Below are 21,598 nucleotides of genomic sequence, written 5' to 3'. Positions count from 1 at the left end.
GGCATCAGTGAATATGAGTATCTATGTAGTTTGGATATGATGGCCGGAGTCTGAGCTTGTTAATGCTTCTGTTTGCAAGAACTCTTTACAATGTGAAACCTCCCATCTCAGGACAGAATTCTTTTCATTGCAAGTAACCCTCATTAAGTATAAAGAAGAAAAACATTTTCTTTACCTGGTGGCTTTCTTTACAAGGTACCTGGTAGGAAAGTCACTGTGACATGACTCTTGTTTTTACTGTATTGGTCTGATTTTCCACTGGGGCAGTGGTGCTTATGGGCACTTGCCCAAGAAAGTTAGCCAGGGGCTGATGTATGGAAACCCACTTTGCTAAATCAACTCCCCAAATCTATCACTGCCGTCCAGAGCTTTGGGGATCAGTTTTGGCTATTTTTTATTGTCAAAAATTGATTTACTTTGAAAGAGACTAAAAACCTGAGTACCAATACTGTTGTTTGTCAAAGTAATTGTAGAGGGTATGTCCTACTGTGATAGGTCTTATGAAAATGCAGTGAGAGATTAGAAGTTTGAAAAAAAGAGAAAGTCCATGTAAGCCTTGATTTAGATTGATGCTATAGCTGTTTCTTTTATGGCTTTGCTTTTCAAACACCTTCTTTGATGAATCACCAGGCTGCTAGATCCCATGAGAGATCACCTTGTCTATTCCCTTACCTTGAAGCTGGATTACAAACCTATGTCCCAATTCTTATTTTTCAAAACCCTCCAGAGAGGTAGGCTCTTGTAGATATCTGTTTCAACATTCAGCACTGTCAGGAGGGTCTTTTTTCATTTCCATGCCATGTTTCAACATCTTTCTTTTTATATGGACTTCAGCCGCTTCAGAAGGTCATTCTAAGCTGCCTCAGATGGATATTTTTAAATGGACATGAATTACTCAGTTGTCTCATTCTGAAAGAGATTCTAGTTCTTTTATGAGCGCCCAAATCAGATTGGTGACTACTGCAGGTGCCACAGCCTGAGACTTGAGGGAGTGGGGAATTGGCTTCAGAGACACAGGGCTTGAGTCCCAGTGGCCTCTAGCACACGCGAAAGGGTCATGCAAATGTGAGGCAATAGTAATAATATTCACTGTGACACTCATAAGAACAGAGATCATGTAAATCTTAAACTTATCACTTGTTTAACGATCTTCATTTTGGGGGGTGAATGTGAACTAATACAAGTTGAAGTAAATGCGACATGAAAGATAATCCAAACAGACGCAGGCTTTTAAGTAAGACAGTAATCTCAGAGTTTTTTAACCAGAAGGGTGAGGCATAGACGATGTCAGTAGCAGTTTCTGTTTGGGGATAGATTAGTCTTTAACGGTCACAGTCTCGGAATGTGTTTGAATAACTTAGGTCTTAAACTCTTTGAGAGACTTCAGCTTAACATTTACAGCAGTTTGGTTTAGGTTTGCCAGAGTTTGCATTTAGGATATGGACCATTTCCGTTCTTAGTTCTGAAGTCAAGTGCATACAATTTTCTCCAGAAAGGAGGCAGCCTGAAGCCTTGGAGAATGTTGGCGGGGCTGGGGGTGGGGTGGTGGTGCAAGATGGCGGGTCAGCACGTGGGCTGGAGACAGACAGTGGACTGTATTCTTCTGGTTCTGCTCCCAGCCTCTGCTTCCCACTTTGGGTCCTGGCACTCTAACTAATAGCTGGGCAAGTGGCTCTCTGCTCCACTCAGAGGAGATCACTCTGTGTCTCAAGCATTGTCTTCCTGTAGAAATCATTCATGATGAGCTGTTTTTTGCTTCCAGTTACTTAAATTCTAGCCCAAGGCACTGTATTCATTATGTGTAGAACAGGAAGGTCTGAAAGGAAGTTTGATCCTTGAGATTGTGTACGGGGTTCTGCCATGGAATCTTCCCCTGCTGACTTGTACAACACATCCTGGTAAATACTTCTCTCAGACTCAAACCAAATGCTCCAGACAGCAGCTGTGGCCTAAATCAGCCACGTTAAAATTTTAGCTGTGTCTCAGCTCTTGTCTGTTTTCAGGTTTAGCCCTGTTGTATTTGGAGTAACAGTCACTGAGAGAAACAATTTCCTTTTGTTTACCACAGCAGGAGAGGAAGAACCAGAACTCAAACTTGCATATATGTTACTTAAAATTTTTTCAGTTTATTTTTTGAGAGAGGGAGAGAGCAGGAGAGGGACAGAGAGAGAGGGAGAGAGAGAATCTCAAGCCGGTTCTGGACTGTCAACACAGAGCCCAATGTGGGGCTAAAACTCCAGAAACATGAGCTCGTGACCTGAGTCGAAACCAAGGGTTAGCAGCTTAACCGACTGAGCCACCCAGGAGCCCCTGCATGTTTGTTACGCCCCTGCATGTCCCTCTTGAGGTACCTTTCTGATCCTGATTGCTTCTACAGGAAAAAATTCAGTCCATTTTTTAAAACAGAAAAGGCCAGCAGAGTCACATTCTGCATGTCTTAGGAGTTCATTACCGGGGTCCCTTGTACTTTCCTCTAACTGTTCCTGACTCCCAATGCTAGGAATTTGATGTGGAGTCCTTGGTCTAAGAGAATTTAAAAATAGAATAAACAGTAATTAGTGTGGACTTAGGAACAAGTCAAACCACTGATTTAAATGGTCACTATTTTGTTGTTAGGTGATTTTGGACAATTGTCTTTGCCTCTGTGAGCCTCAGTGTCTTCATTTGCATACCTAGTTAAATATCTATACCATAGTTTGTGAGATTTCACTGAGCTAATGTACTTAATTATTTCACATTTAAGTTGAATTTGTAAGCGATTTTTCCTCCCACAGAAATTGATTAACAATTAGAATCTCCAAATGAGATTTCTAAAGAGGGAACACAGGTGGAAAAGGTTGGGTTTAGGGGTGTGGTGGCAAGAATCCACAATTGGCAGCACCTGATACAGGGCTTTGAAAGTCATGGCTGAGAAGGGCACTACAGCTGCTCTTTAAATTCAGACCTGATGTAAAAAGTACTTACAAATTTGGCTAAGTTGTACATGAGGCTGGTCAAAGGAATTCCTATAAAGATGACATAACAATCCCTAGGTGAGAATGCTACAATGATTTTTTTGAAATAGTCAACATTTGGATTTTAAGAAAGAATGAATCGGATCCTGGATGCCATACGTTTAGTCATGATCTGGTTTTGTGGGAGGTAGCTCAGGCTTTTTCTGTCCTCCTCTCTCTTTTTCTTACAAGACTTGGATTTTGAAAAGGAAATCCAGGAGGATAGTCAGGGCCACATTTCAAATTGCAGTACTTTATAGGGGAATGGTCCATTTTTGGCCAACTGCTCTTTAGAAATGATTTTAGTAATGACAAAAAAAAATTGCATAATTCTGCAGAGCTCTGTATCTGCTCTTCCCCACAGGGTGTTAATAAGGAGCCTCTCCTACTGCTTTATGAAGCACAGGGCCTTAGAGAACTCTAAGCATACAAAGATATCCTGTTTTGAAAAAAAAATCTCATATCCAAGTACATCGAATTAAACATTGTTTGGAGAACATTAAAATGTTTCCTTAACCTTTGGTGTTTTAGACATGAAGGCAAGGTAGGAAGTCCTGCTCCAAGTTCATCATCATACCCACTATAATGAAGGGCAGTGAAAGACTGGGGAGCACTGATTTCCTATTTCCAGGAACTTGTAGTATAATGGAATGGAACAAATTGGAGGAGGGAGGTAGAGAGACTCAGGAACAGAAACATGTGAATCTCCTGTGGGCTCTTTCACAGATCTATGCCACAGAAAAGACTGACCCAGAAAGCTTGGGAGCAGCTCAGAGACTTGGGAATAAGGAGGGTGTCGAATTGAGGCAGGCCATGGTGACCCTCCCTTTGCACAGCATGGGAGTGGCCTGGGAGCTGGGAGAAGAGAGACTGGGAAGCAAAAGTCTAGGGCATGTGTAGTGTGTCTGTGTGTTGGCGGATTAAAATATCCCTAGCACAGGCCCTAGAACCTCTTTCTCCGAGACCTTCTAGCATGATGGAGGAGTTTTTGGAGTCAGACAAAAGTCTGAGTTCCAGCCATCCATTAGTTACCATACTTAGCACAGTGCCTGGCTCATAATCTCAATAGATTTGAATTTCAACACCGTTAAAGAGAAGTTTTACTCTATCTGATTTTTCCAGGTAACAGAGCTTTGACAATATAGTCTACCAAATAGAAACGTGAATAACTTATTCCCCCTAAAATCAGGCAAACCTACGGTGACACTCAGGTTTCACAGCCTTGATGTCATTTTCAAACATGGCCTCACTATAAACAAAATATCAATATGATAGTACTTGGAAAGTGAATGACCTCAAACAGAAGCATCTATCTCTCCTTGGAATCTAAGTTAAACACTGCTGTTGGTTTTATATTAGGCAAGTATTTCAAAGGCTGTCTGGATTTCCTATTGATGACTGAGGCTATTCAAAAATGTGTTCTAAAATCAAAACAGAAAACTCCAGACTCTTGACCTATTTTGAATTCTAATCTCTATTTTTGCTTTTTGACACTGGAATACAATTAAGAACAGACTATTCCTGACATGCTGGTTCCAGAAAGACATTTTTTCCCCTCTGTTTTTAAGACACGAGCAGAAAACAAAACTTCAGGGGAGTACTGTGTCAGAATATTGATGTGCTTCTGTAAAAATAACATCTTAAATCAAAGAGCAGTTGGTTAACTTTTGGTAAACACAACCTCTAGCCACATTCCAGAATGTCTGAAGCTTAGAGAAGGAGAAGGCTTTGCGAGAAGTATTTTCAGAACACATTTCTTCCCTTCTAGCAGCATTGTCTGCAGGGCCTGGTGCTTCACTCCCAGATGCTCATCCCTACCCTCTCGTGCTACCTGAAGTCCGGAAAATTATTCTTGAATATAAACGACGTTCCACATGAAAAGAAATACTGATTTAGAAGTTACTTTTGGAAGGGATGTTGAAAGCAAGGCTCATTCTAGGATGAAAGGCATCACTGCTAAGAACACTGCCCTCGAAGCATTTCAAAGGTATATGTAGGTGGTTTGCCCACAGCTGGATTTGACAGGCCCTAATGCTCCAGGCTTGCCTGTGTTTTCCAAGCTAGAAGTTTGCCAGCTCCTGGAACCCAGGAGAGAGACTCTGACATGCATCCCTGGCCATGTCAGAGAGAAAATAATTTCACCTTATTAGCGACTCGAAGGACATTAAAAGTTGGATAAAAAAGTAAGCTAAATGATTTATGTGTTCCCTGAGTTCTTCTTGTGAAGAGAGAAAGAACAGAGAAGAGAGAAGATAAAGCTGGCAGGAGACAGCAAGTGACAGGAGTTGTTTGGTTTGAAGTAGACCAACAAACAATTCTTCCGTCAGCTTTTCCAAAAGCTTAGGGTGCCATTCCACTTGCCCTCGGGCACTTGAAATCTGGAAAGGGTGGACAGGAGCATCTCTGAGATACTGAGACTATCACTGGCCCTGCAGTGACAGGAAAAATACTCCTGAAACTGCTAAATGGTATTGCAAACAATGGACTTACCCCCAACAAAACAAAGTGATTCATTACTCAGTGTCTATTTATTTTAGGAATTTATTTGGTATTAGACTTTTTAAGGCCACATATTATAGGATTAACACTGATATGCTATGTTTAGAATGGGCAAATCCATAAAGACAGGGAACAGGTTAACAGTGGCCTCAGGATGAGGGGTGAGAATGGGAGTGACTGCAAATGGACGTGAAGTTTCTTCTTGGGGAAATACTCTAAAGTTAGGTTGTTTTAATGGTTGCACGACTATACAGTTATTAAAATCATTGGAAAAAAATTTCAAACATAAAAGTAAATAATTTATTTTACACTTTTCAACAACATTCACATACAAAGAAACGAGGCTCAGAGTTTATGGGATTTGGAATCTGAGTTATGTCCTTATTTGCTCCATGACAAACTTTCTCCGTAGGGCTAACTCCTGTGATCTGCAAAAGTATGAACTACTTTCCTTACTTCCAAGGAGCTCATACTCAACCTATGTGGTCGACAAAGGGTAAACAAGGCATCTTTTCACGTAATAGCATTGTGTGGCCAAGCACGGACACTTGGAGAATAGGGATGTGTGTGATGAGGGTGCCAACTGTGTGGTTCAGCATAGATAATACAATGCTGAGGTCAATGATCGAAGTGAGCTAAGCATCATCAAGGAGGCTCGTGAGGATGAGAAGAAAATATTACTGAATCTCAGATGGGAAATACTATAATGCTTTCCTGTATAGATGATTTAATCTGGCATCCTGGCCACTTTAGTTTAAAAAAGCATGATACATACATTCACATATGAGCAGTGCTTGGGTGAAATGAAAACAGGTGTCCATAGTAAGTTGTACAAGTACCTTTATGACAGCTCTGTTCATAGTAATTCAAAATTGGAAACAACCCCAAGTAAATAACTGGGGACATCTGAGAAGCTATGATATGAAGACAGACTTGAAAAGAATTAGCCTTCATATTGCAGACAGTGTTTTTATGTCAGGAGAATTAAGCCTAATACTTCCTACCCTGAGGGGCATAGACCAGTAGACAACGGCTTTGGAATCAGTGAAACTGGTGTTTTGAAGCCTGAGTTCTCTGGCTAGCCGCATGGCCTAGGTGTAGGCCTGGGTTTTTCACTATCCAAAGGGGTCTTAATATTGACCTTCTTTCAAGAGGCATGTGGTGACAAGCACGATCTGGAAGACAAATGCTGTGGTTTAAAGAGAAACTAGAATATTTTGAGAAAACCTCTGTAAACTTCTCCAACAGTATCAGGAAAGAACTCCCAGCATACCTGAGTGCTGTTTCAAATGAGGCCCTAATCAGCATTAAACATCATGCTTCCATATTGAGGGTTTCAGTACTTAACTCTTTCTAAAGAACCACTTTCCTGAGATATAAATCACATAACATAAAATTCACCCTCTTTTTTAAAAAAATGTTTATTTTTGAGAGAGAGCAAGAGAAAGAGACAGCACAAGCAGGGGAAAGGCAGAGAGAGAGGGAACACAGAATCTGCAGCAGGCTCCAGGCTCTGAGCTGTCAGTACAGAGCCCGACATGGGGCTTGAACTCATGGACTGCAAGATCATGACCTGAGCCAGAGTTGGTTAACCAACAGAGCCACCCAGATGCCCCTAAAATTCACCCTCTTAAAGTGCATGATTCAGTGGACTTTAATATATGCAGAATTGTGTGACCATCACCACTACCTAATTTTAGAATATTTTCATCACCCCACAAAGGAACTCCTAACCATTAGCTGTCATTCTTCCCCCCACCTCACCTTCTCCCCCCCCCCCCCCCCAAGCTTACACAACTGTTAATCTGCTTTCTGTCTGTGGATTTGCCTATTCTGGTTCATCCATGCTATAGCCAAGTATCAGTCCTGTATCCCTTTTTTTATGTGACTGAATAATACTCTGTTATGTGGATATAGCATGTTTTATTTATCAGCTGATGGAATTTTGAGTTCTTCCTACTTTTTGGAAATTTAGAAAAATACTGCTATGAACATTCTTATACAGTTTGTGTGTATATTTACACATGTGTGTATCTGTGTGTGTGTTTGTGTGTGTACATGTGTCTCTATTTTTCTTGAGTATATACCTAGGAGTTGAATTATTAGGTCATATGATAATTATCCATTTAACATTTTGGGAAACTGTTGAACTGTTTTCCAAAGTAGCAACCCCATTTCACTTTGTCACTCTAAATGTTGGAGGGTTTCAATTCTCTACATCCATGCAAGCACTACTTATTGTCAGATTTTTTGGCTTGTAGGATAGCCTGAACTTTGAATTCTTTTTTGTGGTGTCAGAGCATAGAGAAGTACATAGTCACTGGGGCCACATCGTGTTAGTATCACCTTCCCCTCTTTCATGGTGAGCCTCACCCTGTGTTGTCATTTGTGACTTCTTTTCATGCCCCACAGTCTCTCATACATGTGGTTTAAGCTCAGTCCTCCTCCTTTTTATCAAAACCATGCATGACAATGCCTTCTCAACCTGTGGTCTGTCCATGTCTCTTTACAGAATGAAGGATCTAGGTCTACTGGTCAGAGTGATGCTTTTTCTGCTGGTGAGGAGATAAGGGCACCGATCCATGTTCCCAATAATACGAATAACATTTACTGAGGGTTTATTAGGTGCCAAGAATTGTTCTATTTCATGTGAAGTATCTCCTTTAGAATGTATCATAACTCATGCAGGTGGGTAATATCCCATTTTACAGAAGGGTTAAGCAATAAGCCCAAGGACATACCCGTCGTAAGTGGAGTCATGGTTGGGTCCACATAGGTTGAGTCCAGAACCAGAGCTTTAATCTCCCCTGACGGGGCTGTTTCACCACTAAATTATAACTGACTAAGCTGAATGGGCCTGTCTTCTTCACCATTGTATTCGTAAAAACTAGAACAGTCCCTGCTCATAAAAGGGACTTAATAAATACATGTTGAGTAAATAAAAGAATAAATGAATGAAATTAGAATAATTTAAAGACTCTTACTCATAAAATTCATAAAAATCTCTAGGAACAAGTGTGTGTGTGTATGTGCATGCTCCTTCTCTTTCATCTCTTATTTATTTAAGTTTTTGTTTTTCAGCAAGTTCTCATTCTTCTCCTTTATTCCATAGTACACATAGTACTCAATTGCTGACATTTCATCTAATTGCAGAGTAACAGATTGTAATGGATTAAAGCTTTCACAATAAAAACACTTGGCCTGCTCAAAGTGAGGTAGGAGTAAGACAGAAGGTAAAAACATTGAAGAATTCACAAACAAGATAATAAAAAAAAAAAGTGTTCCGAAACATATGATGAACTCCCCAGAAAGGATTACATTGTAAGAGATCCAAATGTGTGGAAGACAGAGGACGCAACAGAACAAGACCTTCCCCTGAATTGATCACATGGCTTCCCACTCAAAACTCTCTTCACTATTTGAATAATAAACTTGATGTAGGCAAGACTGCTCTTATCTATGTCATTTTTCTCATCTTTTTGTTTTCTGTTTATTCCCATTTCAACCCCCACTCCTCATTTGCTGCTCTCCCAATCTATATTCAAAAACCTGTGCTTCCAACCCACTTTGCTCTGTTTTATTCAAAATTCAGCTGGAAACTTATATTCTTTGAGTTAAGAGAAAAACTACCCCCTACATCATTTTCTATTAAAACAGTTAGATTCCTTAGTATTAGATGTGTTAGAACTTTGTTCCCCAATATTTGTTTCCCACAGTGGTCCATTTGAGAGACCATACAATGAGGCTAACACTGATAACATTTCGTTCAGAGTCAGAATATAAATCTTAAAAGAACAGGGGTGCCTGGATGGACTTCAGCTCAGGTCATGATCTCATGGTTGTGGGTTCAAGTCCACATTGGGCTCTCTGCTGTTAGCACAGAGCCTGTTTCAGATCTTCTGCCCCACCCACCTCTCTGTCCCACCTGACTTGCTCTCTGTCTCAAAATAAACATTAAAAAAATAAGTCTTGCAAGAACATAGACCCTATTATATTAATTAGCACAGTAAGTAAAAGTATTTTACTCCATTTGATCATACTCTAAATAGATTATGGCAATTTCAATAAAATTGAACTTGTGAAGACAAGAAGCCACTGTTGAGGAGGAAAGAATGCATTGTACGCTGAAACTTATGGAGAGAGGAAATAGAATTCAAAATATTTTGGGTGTGCCATATAAGCAGTACACAGGGATAATGGAGTACCTTCAAACATGACTTCCTTGAAGGTAGTAAAACTCATAATGTATGTTTGATACAGAAAATTCTCATTTCATTCTAATTTGTTCAATTCACTTGAAAATATTTAATAGTCACTCAAGCACTTTGGAGATTCTAGGCAAAGTGGAAGGCCCTGTAGATGAGAAGGTAAAGGAGATATAGTATCCCTGTGCTCGTGGAGCTTTAGTTAGCTGAGTGGCAATATGGCAGAGTAGACAGAAAATGGGTTTGTGATTCAGGCAGATCTGGGTCTAAATCTTGGCTCTTTTGCTTATTTTCTGGGTGAAACTGGGCCAATCATATTTTATAATATGTGAAATAGGGATATGAAGAGTTATCCCATAGGACTGCCCCAAGAATTACAAGAGCTCATGTGAGAAAAGCAGTTAGTAGAGTATTTGGCACAGATGTGGATCTGGCTTTCATGTTCCAACACTTGTCCTAGGGAAGAACAATTTCTAACAAGCTTCACTTAGTGTCCTGAGTCTCAATTCATCAGTCTGATATTTAAGAGACAAACTGTCACTAAAATACTTCATTCAGTCTTATTTATTCAATATCAGGGTATCTGTTTAAGCCCTCCCTCCACTCTTAGCTAAGCTTGTTATTGGCAGTCTCAGCTCTGCAAACTTGCTCTTGCTTATCTCTTTCACAATTATTTAAAATTTACAGTTTATTTATTTTGAGAGAGCGTGGGTGTGCATATGCATGCATGTGCATGAGAGAGAGAGAGGGAGAGAGAGGATCCGCAGCAAGCTCTGTGCTGTCAACCCAGAGTCCAACATGGGGATCAATCCCAACCATGAACTCATGACCTGAACCGAAATCAAGAGTTGGATGCTTAACTGACTGAGCCATTCAGGTGCCCCTTGCTGATCTTTTAATTTCTTGAAGGCCTTCTGTTTCTTTCTGTCTTTTCAAATTCTCTTGAAAGATGGTTCACTTTTTTCAAGTCTTCAGTGGAGCCTCCCTCTCTATGCCTTTTCTTCTTGCTTTAATAAAACATTTGGTACATTTGAAATTTCTACTTCTTACTTGGTTCTTCCTGAAGCTTTTGTTATTTTGCACTGTAAATTTCTGTTGCTATTATTGCCACTTTCCATGTGTGAGTCTTAATTTTCTGTTTTAAATACTTTATGATATACTTTTATATACTAATTTCACAGATATTCAGTATATTTTAAATGAATGGATGGGAATTTATATTCTATTTAATGAAGAAGTTTTTTTTAATGGAAAGCAAAATCCCTCTGCCTTCATTAAATTCATCAGTACTCATGAGTGAATAACAACATGTTTGTGTTAATGAGTACCTTGGCATTTTAGGGCTTTCTATCTTGGGTAGGAATTCATGCTGACTATTTATGAAATATTAAGAAGAAACAAAATGCCATAGTTGTTTTTTTTGGTATGTTACATATATTTGTAATGTATTATGATATTTGAGAGGGAAAATATATATGCAGACTTTAACCAGTTGCAAGTTGTCAAAGCAAACTGATCAAATGTTAAGATTTTGAAAAAAATAAGCTAAAGTTGAGAAAAACTAGTTTGCATCAATTGGGTTTTTTTTTTTGTTGTTTTTTGATTTTTGCATTTAAATTGTTTTAATCTCCATTTTGAGGCTGAAAAGACTGGGAAAGATTGTTTAACGAAGATGGCATGGTTAAATAGAGTGTGGTTTTCAGACCTGTGTTTGAATTTTAGCTCTGGCCTTCGTTGTATGAACTTTGACAAATTAGACTTTCCTGGCCTTCAGGTTTCTCACTCCTAATAATGCCAATGCTGAGGAGTGTTGTGAAAATTATTTTTGTTGGCACTCAGCAGACACTCAGTAAAAGAAAGCTTTTATTATTTGTGTTTATCGCTTCAGAAGAGAAGTTAAAGTACGTGTTAATGAAGGTGAATTTTGGCTGGGAACACGGGCCTCTGGGTGGTTAGAGCTGTGAAGGAGAGGGGTAACTCAGTAGGTTAAAGTATGTGACAATGGAAGGTCATGAAAGGGTATTGTGAAAATAACCAGAGTCTCTCTCCCCTAATTTAATTCTTTAGACTCTAAATTTAGTTTTCTAGAGAATTTACAATGAAAGTAAAATGATATTAAATTTTCATTTAGGAACTCAGTGAAGTGAGAATTTGGTTTCATCCATTTGCGCATGAAAAGTCTTTTTAACTAGAAAGGCAGCCAAATTATACCCTACACACTAGAGGGATATTTCAAGTTATTTGTTTGCTTTTTTCCTATGATGTTCTTAGAACCCACATCATGAAACAGGCAATACTTACACTGCATAACAATGCAGTTATAATTGGTGATGGGAATTCTGACCAAAGATTGAAAATCAAGTAAACCATAGCTACACCCAAAAACATATCAAAAATCAAAGGCAACTCTATTTCTGTACTAGTTTAGATGGAATTATTATGTTCCAAGTCCCATAAAATGAACATATATATACTAACTGCACTAAATTGTATCATGGTCTTAATGTATTATAAGACAACTAAGTACCACTCTATCATATCTATTACTTATAGACCTGACTAGCAATAAATACTCTATGATAAACATAGGTATTTGTTCATATTCTTGGAATTCTCCTTGAAGCTGATTCTTTTCCACCTCCTTCTGGGTAAATTTCCATGTTGCAAACAGAGACTTACCTTACAGCTTGAACTAAATCCTAACTAGATAAAGTTAGACTAAGCTAAACTGCAAGCTCTCTGTGTGTCATGGAAACCAGGTGAGAAGGTTACAGAGAAAGACACATGAAAAAATGCTAACATTACTCATCAGGAAAAAAGAAATCAAAACTGTGATATCATCTCACACCTGTCAGAATAGCTAAAATTAACAGCACAAGAAACAACAGGTGTTGGCGAAGATGTGGAGAAAGGCGAACCCACTTGCACTGTTGGTGGGAATGCAAACTGGTGCAGCTGTTCTGGAGAGCAGTAAGGAGGTTTCTCAAAAACTAAAAATGGAACTACCCTATGATCCAGCAATTGTGCTGCTAGGTATTTACCCAAAGGATACAAAAATACAGATTCAAAGGGGTACATGCACCCCCATGTTTATAGCAGCATTATCAACAATAGCCAAACTATGGAAAGAGCCCAAATGACTACTGACTGATGAACGGCTAAAGAAGATGTAGTGTATGTACATACATATAATAGAATATTATTCAGCCACCAACAAGAATAAAATCTTGTCATTTGCAACAGTGCGGATAGAGCTAGAAAGTATTATGCTAAGGGAAATAAGTTAATCAGAGAAAGACCAATTCTATTCCTGAAGACAATATTACACTGTATGTTCACTAAGAATTTAAATAAAAAATTGAAAAGCAAAAGTTACAGAGAAGAATGAGATAACTGAATAAGCTTTAACAACAACAAAAACAACTATCACCATTTTCATGTCCATTAACAAACAGTAATAACAGTGGATTTGATAAGCATCTATACTTCCTTTTTTTCAAAGCAACAGACCAAAATACCCCAAAAGATATTAAACCATTTTAATCATTTAATACGAGGATGTTTTGTTGATAGATTTTGAGAATACCTAAGACCTCATTTATAAAATAACACAATTACAATTATTAACATAGACTTTAAAGGGGGAATTTTGAAACCCCCCACAGTTTAATACACACCTTGCCCCATTTCTTCAATCAAAAATATTAAAAAAATTTTTTTTGCACACCTGTGTGCTTGCCTCCTGTGATTAAACTTGGTTTCATGGGGGGGAACAATAAATATGGCTACTGCTGCACTTGAAGCTTACAGTCTAGCCGGGGAAGACAGACAATGAACAAGTAAACAAATAGAAATAAGTGGAACTTCCTGGAATGTGGGGATCGATATAAGTGTCTTTGTTGGATTTCTCTAATGTGAGAGATTGTGAACGACAGGAAGGGTTCTTATTGGCATCTGTTTTTAAAATACCACCAGTTAACCTTTTGTGAGGATTTCCATTTGGGGCATTGATTTGTTGCGCAGAGATTCTCGGAGGGCATGAGTTACCATCTGACTGCTAAGTATACTTAGAAAAAGCATCAGTTCTTTTATGATCTTTGGACATCAAAGATGTCCTAAGGAGTAATGACTTTAACCCATTCCAAAGACGTATCAAGTAATTGACCAGTGGAGGCTGAAAAACTTTTGCCATTTGAATGAATATGTATTCTCCAAATGCTTTTCTGTGAAGTAAATGTTTTCCTAATTAGGCTTAAAAATGTGAAATTTTGTTGCAAAATTGATTTTCTTTTAAGGCACTAAAGTAGTTTCTCTTCCTTTCTGCTTGGGTACTAATTAAATTATGTCCCGACTTGCTTTAATTCAGCAATCAATTTTTTCTCCATTTGCACTGGATTACAGAATCTCATTTAAAAATCACTCGTTAACAAATTCTACACAAAGCAGAAATGATAGACTTATTCTCTAATGGAGACAAAAACAGTACTGGTAAAGTCATAAGACAGACTTACTCAAAAGTCAAAAAAAGATTTAGTTGTTTTCTGGTAGTATATATTTCTTATATAGTATATGCTGTCTTTAGAGATAAAAAGTAGTAGTGGAAGCCATGGGGATTAAAATACATTAAAAAATTAGAACAAAATGCTAAAATAAAAAAGGTCTAAGTGATTTAAAGATGTACCTGATGCTAGGGTGCAGCACTGAGACAATTTATAAAATCATAAAATTTAAAAAAAATGGAATTCTAGCCATTGATTTTAACATTTGAAGTAATTAAGCAGATGTATAAAATTAATGGACTATTCTAAAAGTATGAAGGTTAGTTTCAGGTTTGACTTGTGGCTGGCATAAATATTTTATTGAATAATTAAAAATAAGACAATCTCAGGGCACCTGGGTGGCTCAGTCAGTTAAGTGTCCAACTCTTGATTTTGGTTCAGGTCACGATCTCATGGTTAGTGAAATGGAGCCCTGAGTTGGGCTCTGCACTGACAGCACGAAGCCTGCCCGGGACTTTCTCTCTCCTTCTCTCTCTCTGCCCCTCTCCCGCCTGTGCGCTGTCTCTCCCTCTCTCTCCCTCTTCCCCCCTCCCCTCTCCCCCCCTCCCCCCTCTCTCTCCCCCCTCCTCCTTTGTCTCTCCTCCCCCTCTCCCCCCCCTCTCTCCCCCCTCTCTCTCTCCCCTCCCCCTCAAAATAAGTAAGTTAAAAGAAAAGACTATCTTGAAAACATAGCCTGGGGTTATACATATTAGAAACATTTTGCAAATGGGTAATTGAAAACCTTTTGCCAAAAGCTGATTTTTGAGGCCCTATATCAAAAAGGGAAAATAAGGAAAAGTTTTATATGTTACCATCTCTCAACTCAGAGGATATACATTTCTGATTTAAAGAAACAAAAGGAACACAAAAGTCTAGTAGCCTGTAAAGTCAAATTCCATCTTCCTCTGTTAGGAGGTGGCTATGATTGTGTCAGAGAAAGTTAACAAGTTGGAATGGAAAGTCATCCAGAGATGTTTCTTCAGGGGCTAGAATCTAACAGTGGGAGCTCTGCACTTGTTAGGGCTCTTCCTGCCATAGCTTATCTCTTTCACACACCTTACGTTTTCAACATGCGCTTAGTAACTTTCAGATAAGGCTTCTTCCCTTTCTTCCTTCTAAACTGCTTGCAGATTTAGTTGATCACTAAAATAACATAATTTTTAACTTACATAATTGCTTCATCATCTTATGACTTTTATATTATTCAACTTTTGGGTGACAACGCCCTACCCCATTTGATCGAAATCACAGGGTTGGATCTAAGTGGGTGGGATTTAACCTATTTAAATCCAAGTGTCAACCAAGTGAACAGACGACCATGATTTCAGTTTCTAGATTCCAAAGCTATATCTTGAATTCCTTTTTTCCACTTTCCTTTATGTCTTTCATTCCTTATGACATTAAATATTACACTGTTAGATGAAAAGGAAATAAAAATCATGAACGGAATTGTTCATGTAAAATGGAAAAACAATATCTTTAAAATTGTGAGAAGCAAAGTCAATCTGAGACTTCAATTTATTTACACAACTATAATTTCCTGCAGTTAATGGACAGTAGCATGAAAAACTAGAGCCTATATCAGTGAGAATAAGTAATTCTTCAGATGAAAAATGTAATTGGATCTTCATTTATTATGAGACAGTTTATACCTGGTTCTAGTCATCCAGAGATAGGTTGTAAACTAGACACCTGTTTTATGAGGCTGCTTATATCATGATGAAAGGAAAGAGCCACTCAACTGAAAACTGAAAATTACTATTCCCAAGTAGGTATCCAAGAGGAATGGCTCTAGAGTTTAAGAAGGTAGTTATAGAGTTATTTCCCATTAAAAACTCCAGGGACATTCAGTAAATAGAATGGTGGTGAGGAAAAGAAGAGAGAAGTGGATTTGGATATAGGGAAAAGGCTAGAACAAAGAGGGAGGTAAAAGCATGAAGTGAAAGAGAACCCAAACAAGATTGGCCAAGAAGAGAGAATGGGAGATCTCTTGCTTATTGAACATTTACCACATACCAGGCTCTGTATTAGGTATTTTACACTCTATCCTAGTCAGTCTGTAAGACAAAGGGTAGATAATGTTAAACCACTTTCTAAAGAAGAAAAAAACCCTGAATTTTAGAGAGCTTAAGTGATGTGACCAAGTTCTCTGAGCTAGTGAATGGACTTGTCGGAAATGAAACCCAGGAGTGTTTGATCTTAAAGACGGGACTTTTTCCAGAAACCAGTCTCAGTGACAGTAAGCCAGGCAAAGATTGGTGTGAAGAAGGAGAATTAGACTGCACTGTATGCAATGAAAGCAGAAGCAGTGTCTACCCTTTTTACTTTCTTGAGTACCTACACAGTCCCAGAAATGTAGCAATTTACGGTAAATACTCAAACAGTATTTTTGAATGAGTTGGGCTACAAAGGTTTGAGATAGGGAGAGAAGACCTGGAAGAAGAAGAAAGAAATAGAAGACAGAGATAGGAGAGGGCAAGTAAGGGGGTGAGAAGAAAAAAAATGTGATTCTTTTTGGACAGTCTATCTACTCTTACATTCCAGAGTCAAACCTATCAGCTTACTGTCGACATTCAAACTCTGCCCACATTCAAAGAGTTTTTGAGAAAGGAAAAAGTGCTTGATGGCTTACATTTTCTTAACTCAGGCACAAATACTTGAAAACTTTTCAGAAACCCAGTGAGGTATGAATCCCATACCACTTTATAGTTACCAGATGAAGGTGAGAAGTATGAACCATACACTCTGGGCAGGTAGCCATTGTGAAGCATGAGTGGGTCATATTTTGATACTCAACTAACAAGCTAACGATTAACCAGTCAACTAATAAAAACCTTTCAGTTAATAAATATTTGTCATGGTCCCACTTTGCACCCCAGTTGCAAGGAATTTACAAAGGAAAACATTTCAATAAAACATAAAAATTCAATGAAACAGCTCATTACTTTGTTAAAAATTTAGAAACATGATCATATTATTTTCAGACAGATGTTGGATTTAACATTGATATTCACTCATAAAGAAGAACTACTTACAAAAGTAACAAAATGTAAAAACTCAATATTATCCTCGGATGGGTTTTGAGTATCCACGGTGGGGCTAAATCTGTTTCAGTATCCAAGAGTCTAAGTTTGACTAACGCATTTGGTTAAGTTATGTATATTCTTTCCAAAAGGAAAGGAGAGCTTAACTCGGATAATTTTTATTCCTTTTTTACAGACAAATTTAGAGCACTAGTAAGATTCAATTTCAAAACAGCAATCAACAAATCTGTTCTAAAACCTCACTAAGTTTCACTGGTCAGAGAAAACCATAGGCTGTGAGGATTCCCAGGTGATAGGCTTGATTGAATGTGTTGAAGACTTGGGCCACTCTTTTTGATCTCCTGGGTGGCCCCAAAGTGATCACGCCTTACAGAATCCTAGGGATCCTGAATGATGGAGGCTGTTGGCAATCCCCTGAGTGATTATAAACCCAAGGGATTGTCAGGATCCAAAAAATAGCTAGAAATTGAGCTGCCTTAGGAATTCAGAGAAGCTAGAGTTGTTTGCCTTTGTGATATTGGCCTGTTGAGACATTTGCACAGAAAAACGCCAGTGCCAGGCAGGCATAGCATAATCAAATAGAATTGATTATTATGTAGTTTAAATGCACTAAAGATATTGAACTTTCCTTTTAAATCACAGAAAAGTCCTGTGCTGAACTATTAAAACTGGGGAAAAAACAATGTGAAGAGTACTATAATAATGTGACTTATTTAAAAAATGGATTTAATATCAGCCTTTGTGAATTATATTTGATGTTCCACCCATCATACTCTGATATCTGTAGAAGAAACAATGAACGGTCTGTCATATGCAGAAATAATCAAGGGAAAAGTGCTATTTTATTTCTGTTCAATAGCTACATAACCTATGTAGAAAATGCAAAATTATTGCTGAAAAATACAAAGAATGCGATGATTTTTCACTGTCCTTTTAAAAAAGTAGATATGTACGTGTCTGGCATTTTGTGAGCTTTTCAGAAACAGATAGTGAGTATGTTTGTCTGTCCAGGGAATTATCTATAGACATGGTGCATCAATCTTTCTCGTTTCTTTCAAATGAGACCCAGAAGACCAGTATACTTTGTAATGAGGTTATGCAATCCCTTAAACCTATTTTACCAGCTGTCAGCAGCTGGAGGCCCACGTTATCCTTTGTAGAGAGCATCTCTCAATAGGTTATTATGTGAACAGCAACTGGCGAGCACAGCTTGTCTGATTAGAAATGCTAATGTTTCCCTTACCTCTTCCTTCTCCGCACTTTGCAGGTCACGCCACTCCTCAGTTATGTGACCGAAATCCACTGTGTTCATGGGGACTTTAAATTCCCCAATGATGTCATGCTTGGAGAAACGATCGAAATCATATACAGCCATCACCAAGGTTTTGCCACCCAGTTCTGAGTACGGCACCTTAATAAAAAGAGATGAGGATAAAAATCTGGTCACAAATTTAAAATGTTACTTTTTATAGTGTTTAATTGTAATATATATGTTGGATAAGCAAAACAGGGAGATAATGGTGCCTTTTAAAAATGAATTCATTTGAATCACTGCTTGAGGCTTAAACTGGGAGAAATGAGGGACTTACCATAGTCAGTTATCGCTTTATCCTAAAGTTCTAAAAGCTATTAGTATTATTGATTGACTAATAATTAGTATTATTGATATTGATTGAGACTATTAGTCATGCTATAAACACTTTAAGATTTAGCAGTGTTGGCACATAGTAGGCACTTAAATATGTATCGTTTGAATGATTAGTACCTCCTTCCGGTGGGAATTTGTTTAATACAAGAATAAACTAAGATGTATTGCACTTGACCATGTAGGTTTTACTTGTAGGATATTGTGTTATTGTTATGATCATTTATATTGTAAGAGTATAACTTAGGGTGGAAAACTTGCTTCCAAAGTCCCACTAAGTCTTTCAAGCCATTTGGATGCTACAATTTACTGGAGCAGTGATTTATGTAAAAGATATGCTAGGAGTCAGAAAGGATTTAAATGAAATTCACAAGTTGCCTCGCTCCCTAAAACAATTTACAGATAGACAAGAACTGACTAGAAAATTAATGTTCTGAATATCAGAGATGCATTATAAAGATCTTGAGGTTCATTCTTAGGTATGACACTTGTTAGGATGAATGGTGGCAAAAGGCCAAGAGCTGATGGGTTCTCCAGCTGTTCAGATATATTTGGGACAGATGCTGTGGGCTGGGATTTTTACTGGTGACATTGTTAATATTCAGGGGAAGTAGTGCATTCTAAGGAAGCTACACTTCAGTAACTGGGTAGAAATGCCTAATTAAGAAATTGTTTGGACTTGTATTGAAGGTTTGATCAATTTTTGTCAGTACAAATGGTTGTCTGAGCTCCATCAAACATTTCTCAATGAGCTTTGCATATTAAGGGAAGGAGAAGGAAGTGTATTTGACCATATATGTATAGGAAATTTTAGTTTATCAAAAGTTTGGTTTTTTTTCTCACTTATTTGTCATCTATTTAGCATCTGATTAAAATACTTTGACTAAAATGGAGGAACCATGCCTTTTCCATTTTAGAAGAAAACAAAAAACCCTGCAAAACAGCTGAATTTCAAAGGAAGAAATGAATTTTAGAGTAGGGGTAAATATTTCGTCTTATTTCTGAAATTACTCTGGATTTTTTTGTGATTCTACTGAAATAACATAAAAAAAAAAAACCTAGGCTTGGGGTCAGACAGGCCCAGGCCTGGGTTTTCCCACTTTCCGGCTGAAGGGCCTGGAGCAAGCAAATACACCTCACACATTTCGCCTATCAAATAGTGTTAATACTAAGACCTACTTCACAGAGCAGTGGAAGGCTGAATGAATACATGTTAGGTACAGTCGGCACTTACATACTTATTATTTGAATGATTAGTAACTCCTTCAGGTGGGAGTTTGGACGAAAAGAAGCATTTAGGTCAGGGCATGTCACGTTCATGTGAAGTGGATTTGAACTCAGTTTTAAAGCCTATTCTCTTTAAACTATTATGCTTCGGTTCTTCCATCATCTTGCCTGTTGGCATTTCAAGATGCATAATCTACAATGTCTCCTGGAGAAATTAACCAGTTCTCTGGAAACAACAGCATAGTTCTAAGTGTATCAAAATATATCACACTTTGGATTGATTTATGGCTTTGTCAGCATTCTTGAAATAAAATAGAACCTGATGAAATTTTATAGGCAGTTAAAAAATTTCAGTAATTAAACCTTTTGAAGCCACAGAAATTACTAATAAAATTTTAGAAATACATTTTTTTGAAATAATACACAGATAACTCAGACACCATAGTATTTCAAATAATTTAAGAAATCTTAAATTGTGGTCAGTAACTCCTGACCTAAATGAAAATTAATACATAGCCAAACAGAATGATTGTCATTACCATTTGCAATATTTTATTAGTTTTATCTTCATTCTATGCTTTGTGGTATATTGACCATAGTGATGTTATTCATAGGCTGAGTAGTTCCAGAATCTTTTTATTACTACTCTAAATGAACTATCTGGGTATAAAAAAGTGTAGGTTTTGGATAAGATTACTGACAATACTTTGGAGATTTTTGTCACAAAATCTGAAATTTCAGAGTGAATACAAAGACATTGCTCTCTTACAAAACTGGAAACCAGGCTCGAGAAAATGACTCCTGCCCTTAGTTGCATCCATTTTATTTCGCACCATAGTATTTGCTTGCATGAGGCACATGCTATCGCTAAGGCTGGCTGATAGATGAGTGATGTTGAATCTACCTGCTGGCAAACTCACAGACCTTTCATTTTTCAGAAATGTATTATTTTAAGTAATGCATTTTACAATTTTTTCACATATTAAAGATAGTTACCAAAGAAGTGCTTTTATGCGTGACTTTAAGACATGAGCTACAGAGCTGTATGTGTAGAGATGCCTGAGGCCCGCAGGGTACGTTTTCCTGTCAGTTATTTTATGGCCAGAATCTCTCTTTATTATTGTCAACTGAGGTGTCTCAGCAAGATTCAGAGCGCTAGGGAAGAGCCTAGAGTTAAAGGAAAATGCTAGAAATGCAGAAAAACAATAGGTTTGTATTCTTGTTAGTGATAGGTTCAGAATGGCCTTTAAGTGCTTAGATTGCCCCTGTACACACAGAATTCTGCAATGAGGGTAAAACCTATTTGTATCATTTAAACAGTGGAACACAGCTTACTTTATTCTGTGATTGTAACTTAATTTTGGGAACTTAGAGACTTAGGAAAATAACAATTTCAGTGCTCTTTTGTCTTTATTCAAGAGAGGGGGAAATGTTCAAGTCTATTGGC

The 21,598-nt window shown here is 37.9% G+C and overlaps 1 protein-coding gene across 4 annotated transcripts in view; it reads right to left on the bottom strand.

Annotated features, from left to right (window-relative positions):
• The window catches only part of SYT1 (synaptotagmin 1), a 557,388-nt gene that overhangs the window by 132,633 nt on the left and 403,157 nt on the right, over positions 1–21,598 (bottom strand). For all 4 annotated transcript variants that reach the window (XM_043561579.1, XM_043561578.1, XM_043561580.1 and 1 more), the window contains one exon: positions 18,523–18,690. In XM_043561579.1, the coding sequence (XP_043417514.1) occupies positions 18,523–18,690 (168 nt within the window). The remainder of the gene's footprint in view (positions 1–18,522; positions 18,691–21,598) is intronic.

The sequence above is a fragment of the Prionailurus bengalensis genome, chromosome B4 (assembly GCF_016509475.1).
Source record: "Prionailurus bengalensis isolate Pbe53 chromosome B4, Fcat_Pben_1.1_paternal_pri, whole genome shotgun sequence".
NCBI lineage: Eukaryota > Metazoa > Chordata > Mammalia > Carnivora > Felidae > Prionailurus > Prionailurus bengalensis.
Note: the sequence above shows the minus strand (reverse complement) of the source record. Positions and strands in the feature narration are given on the sequence as shown.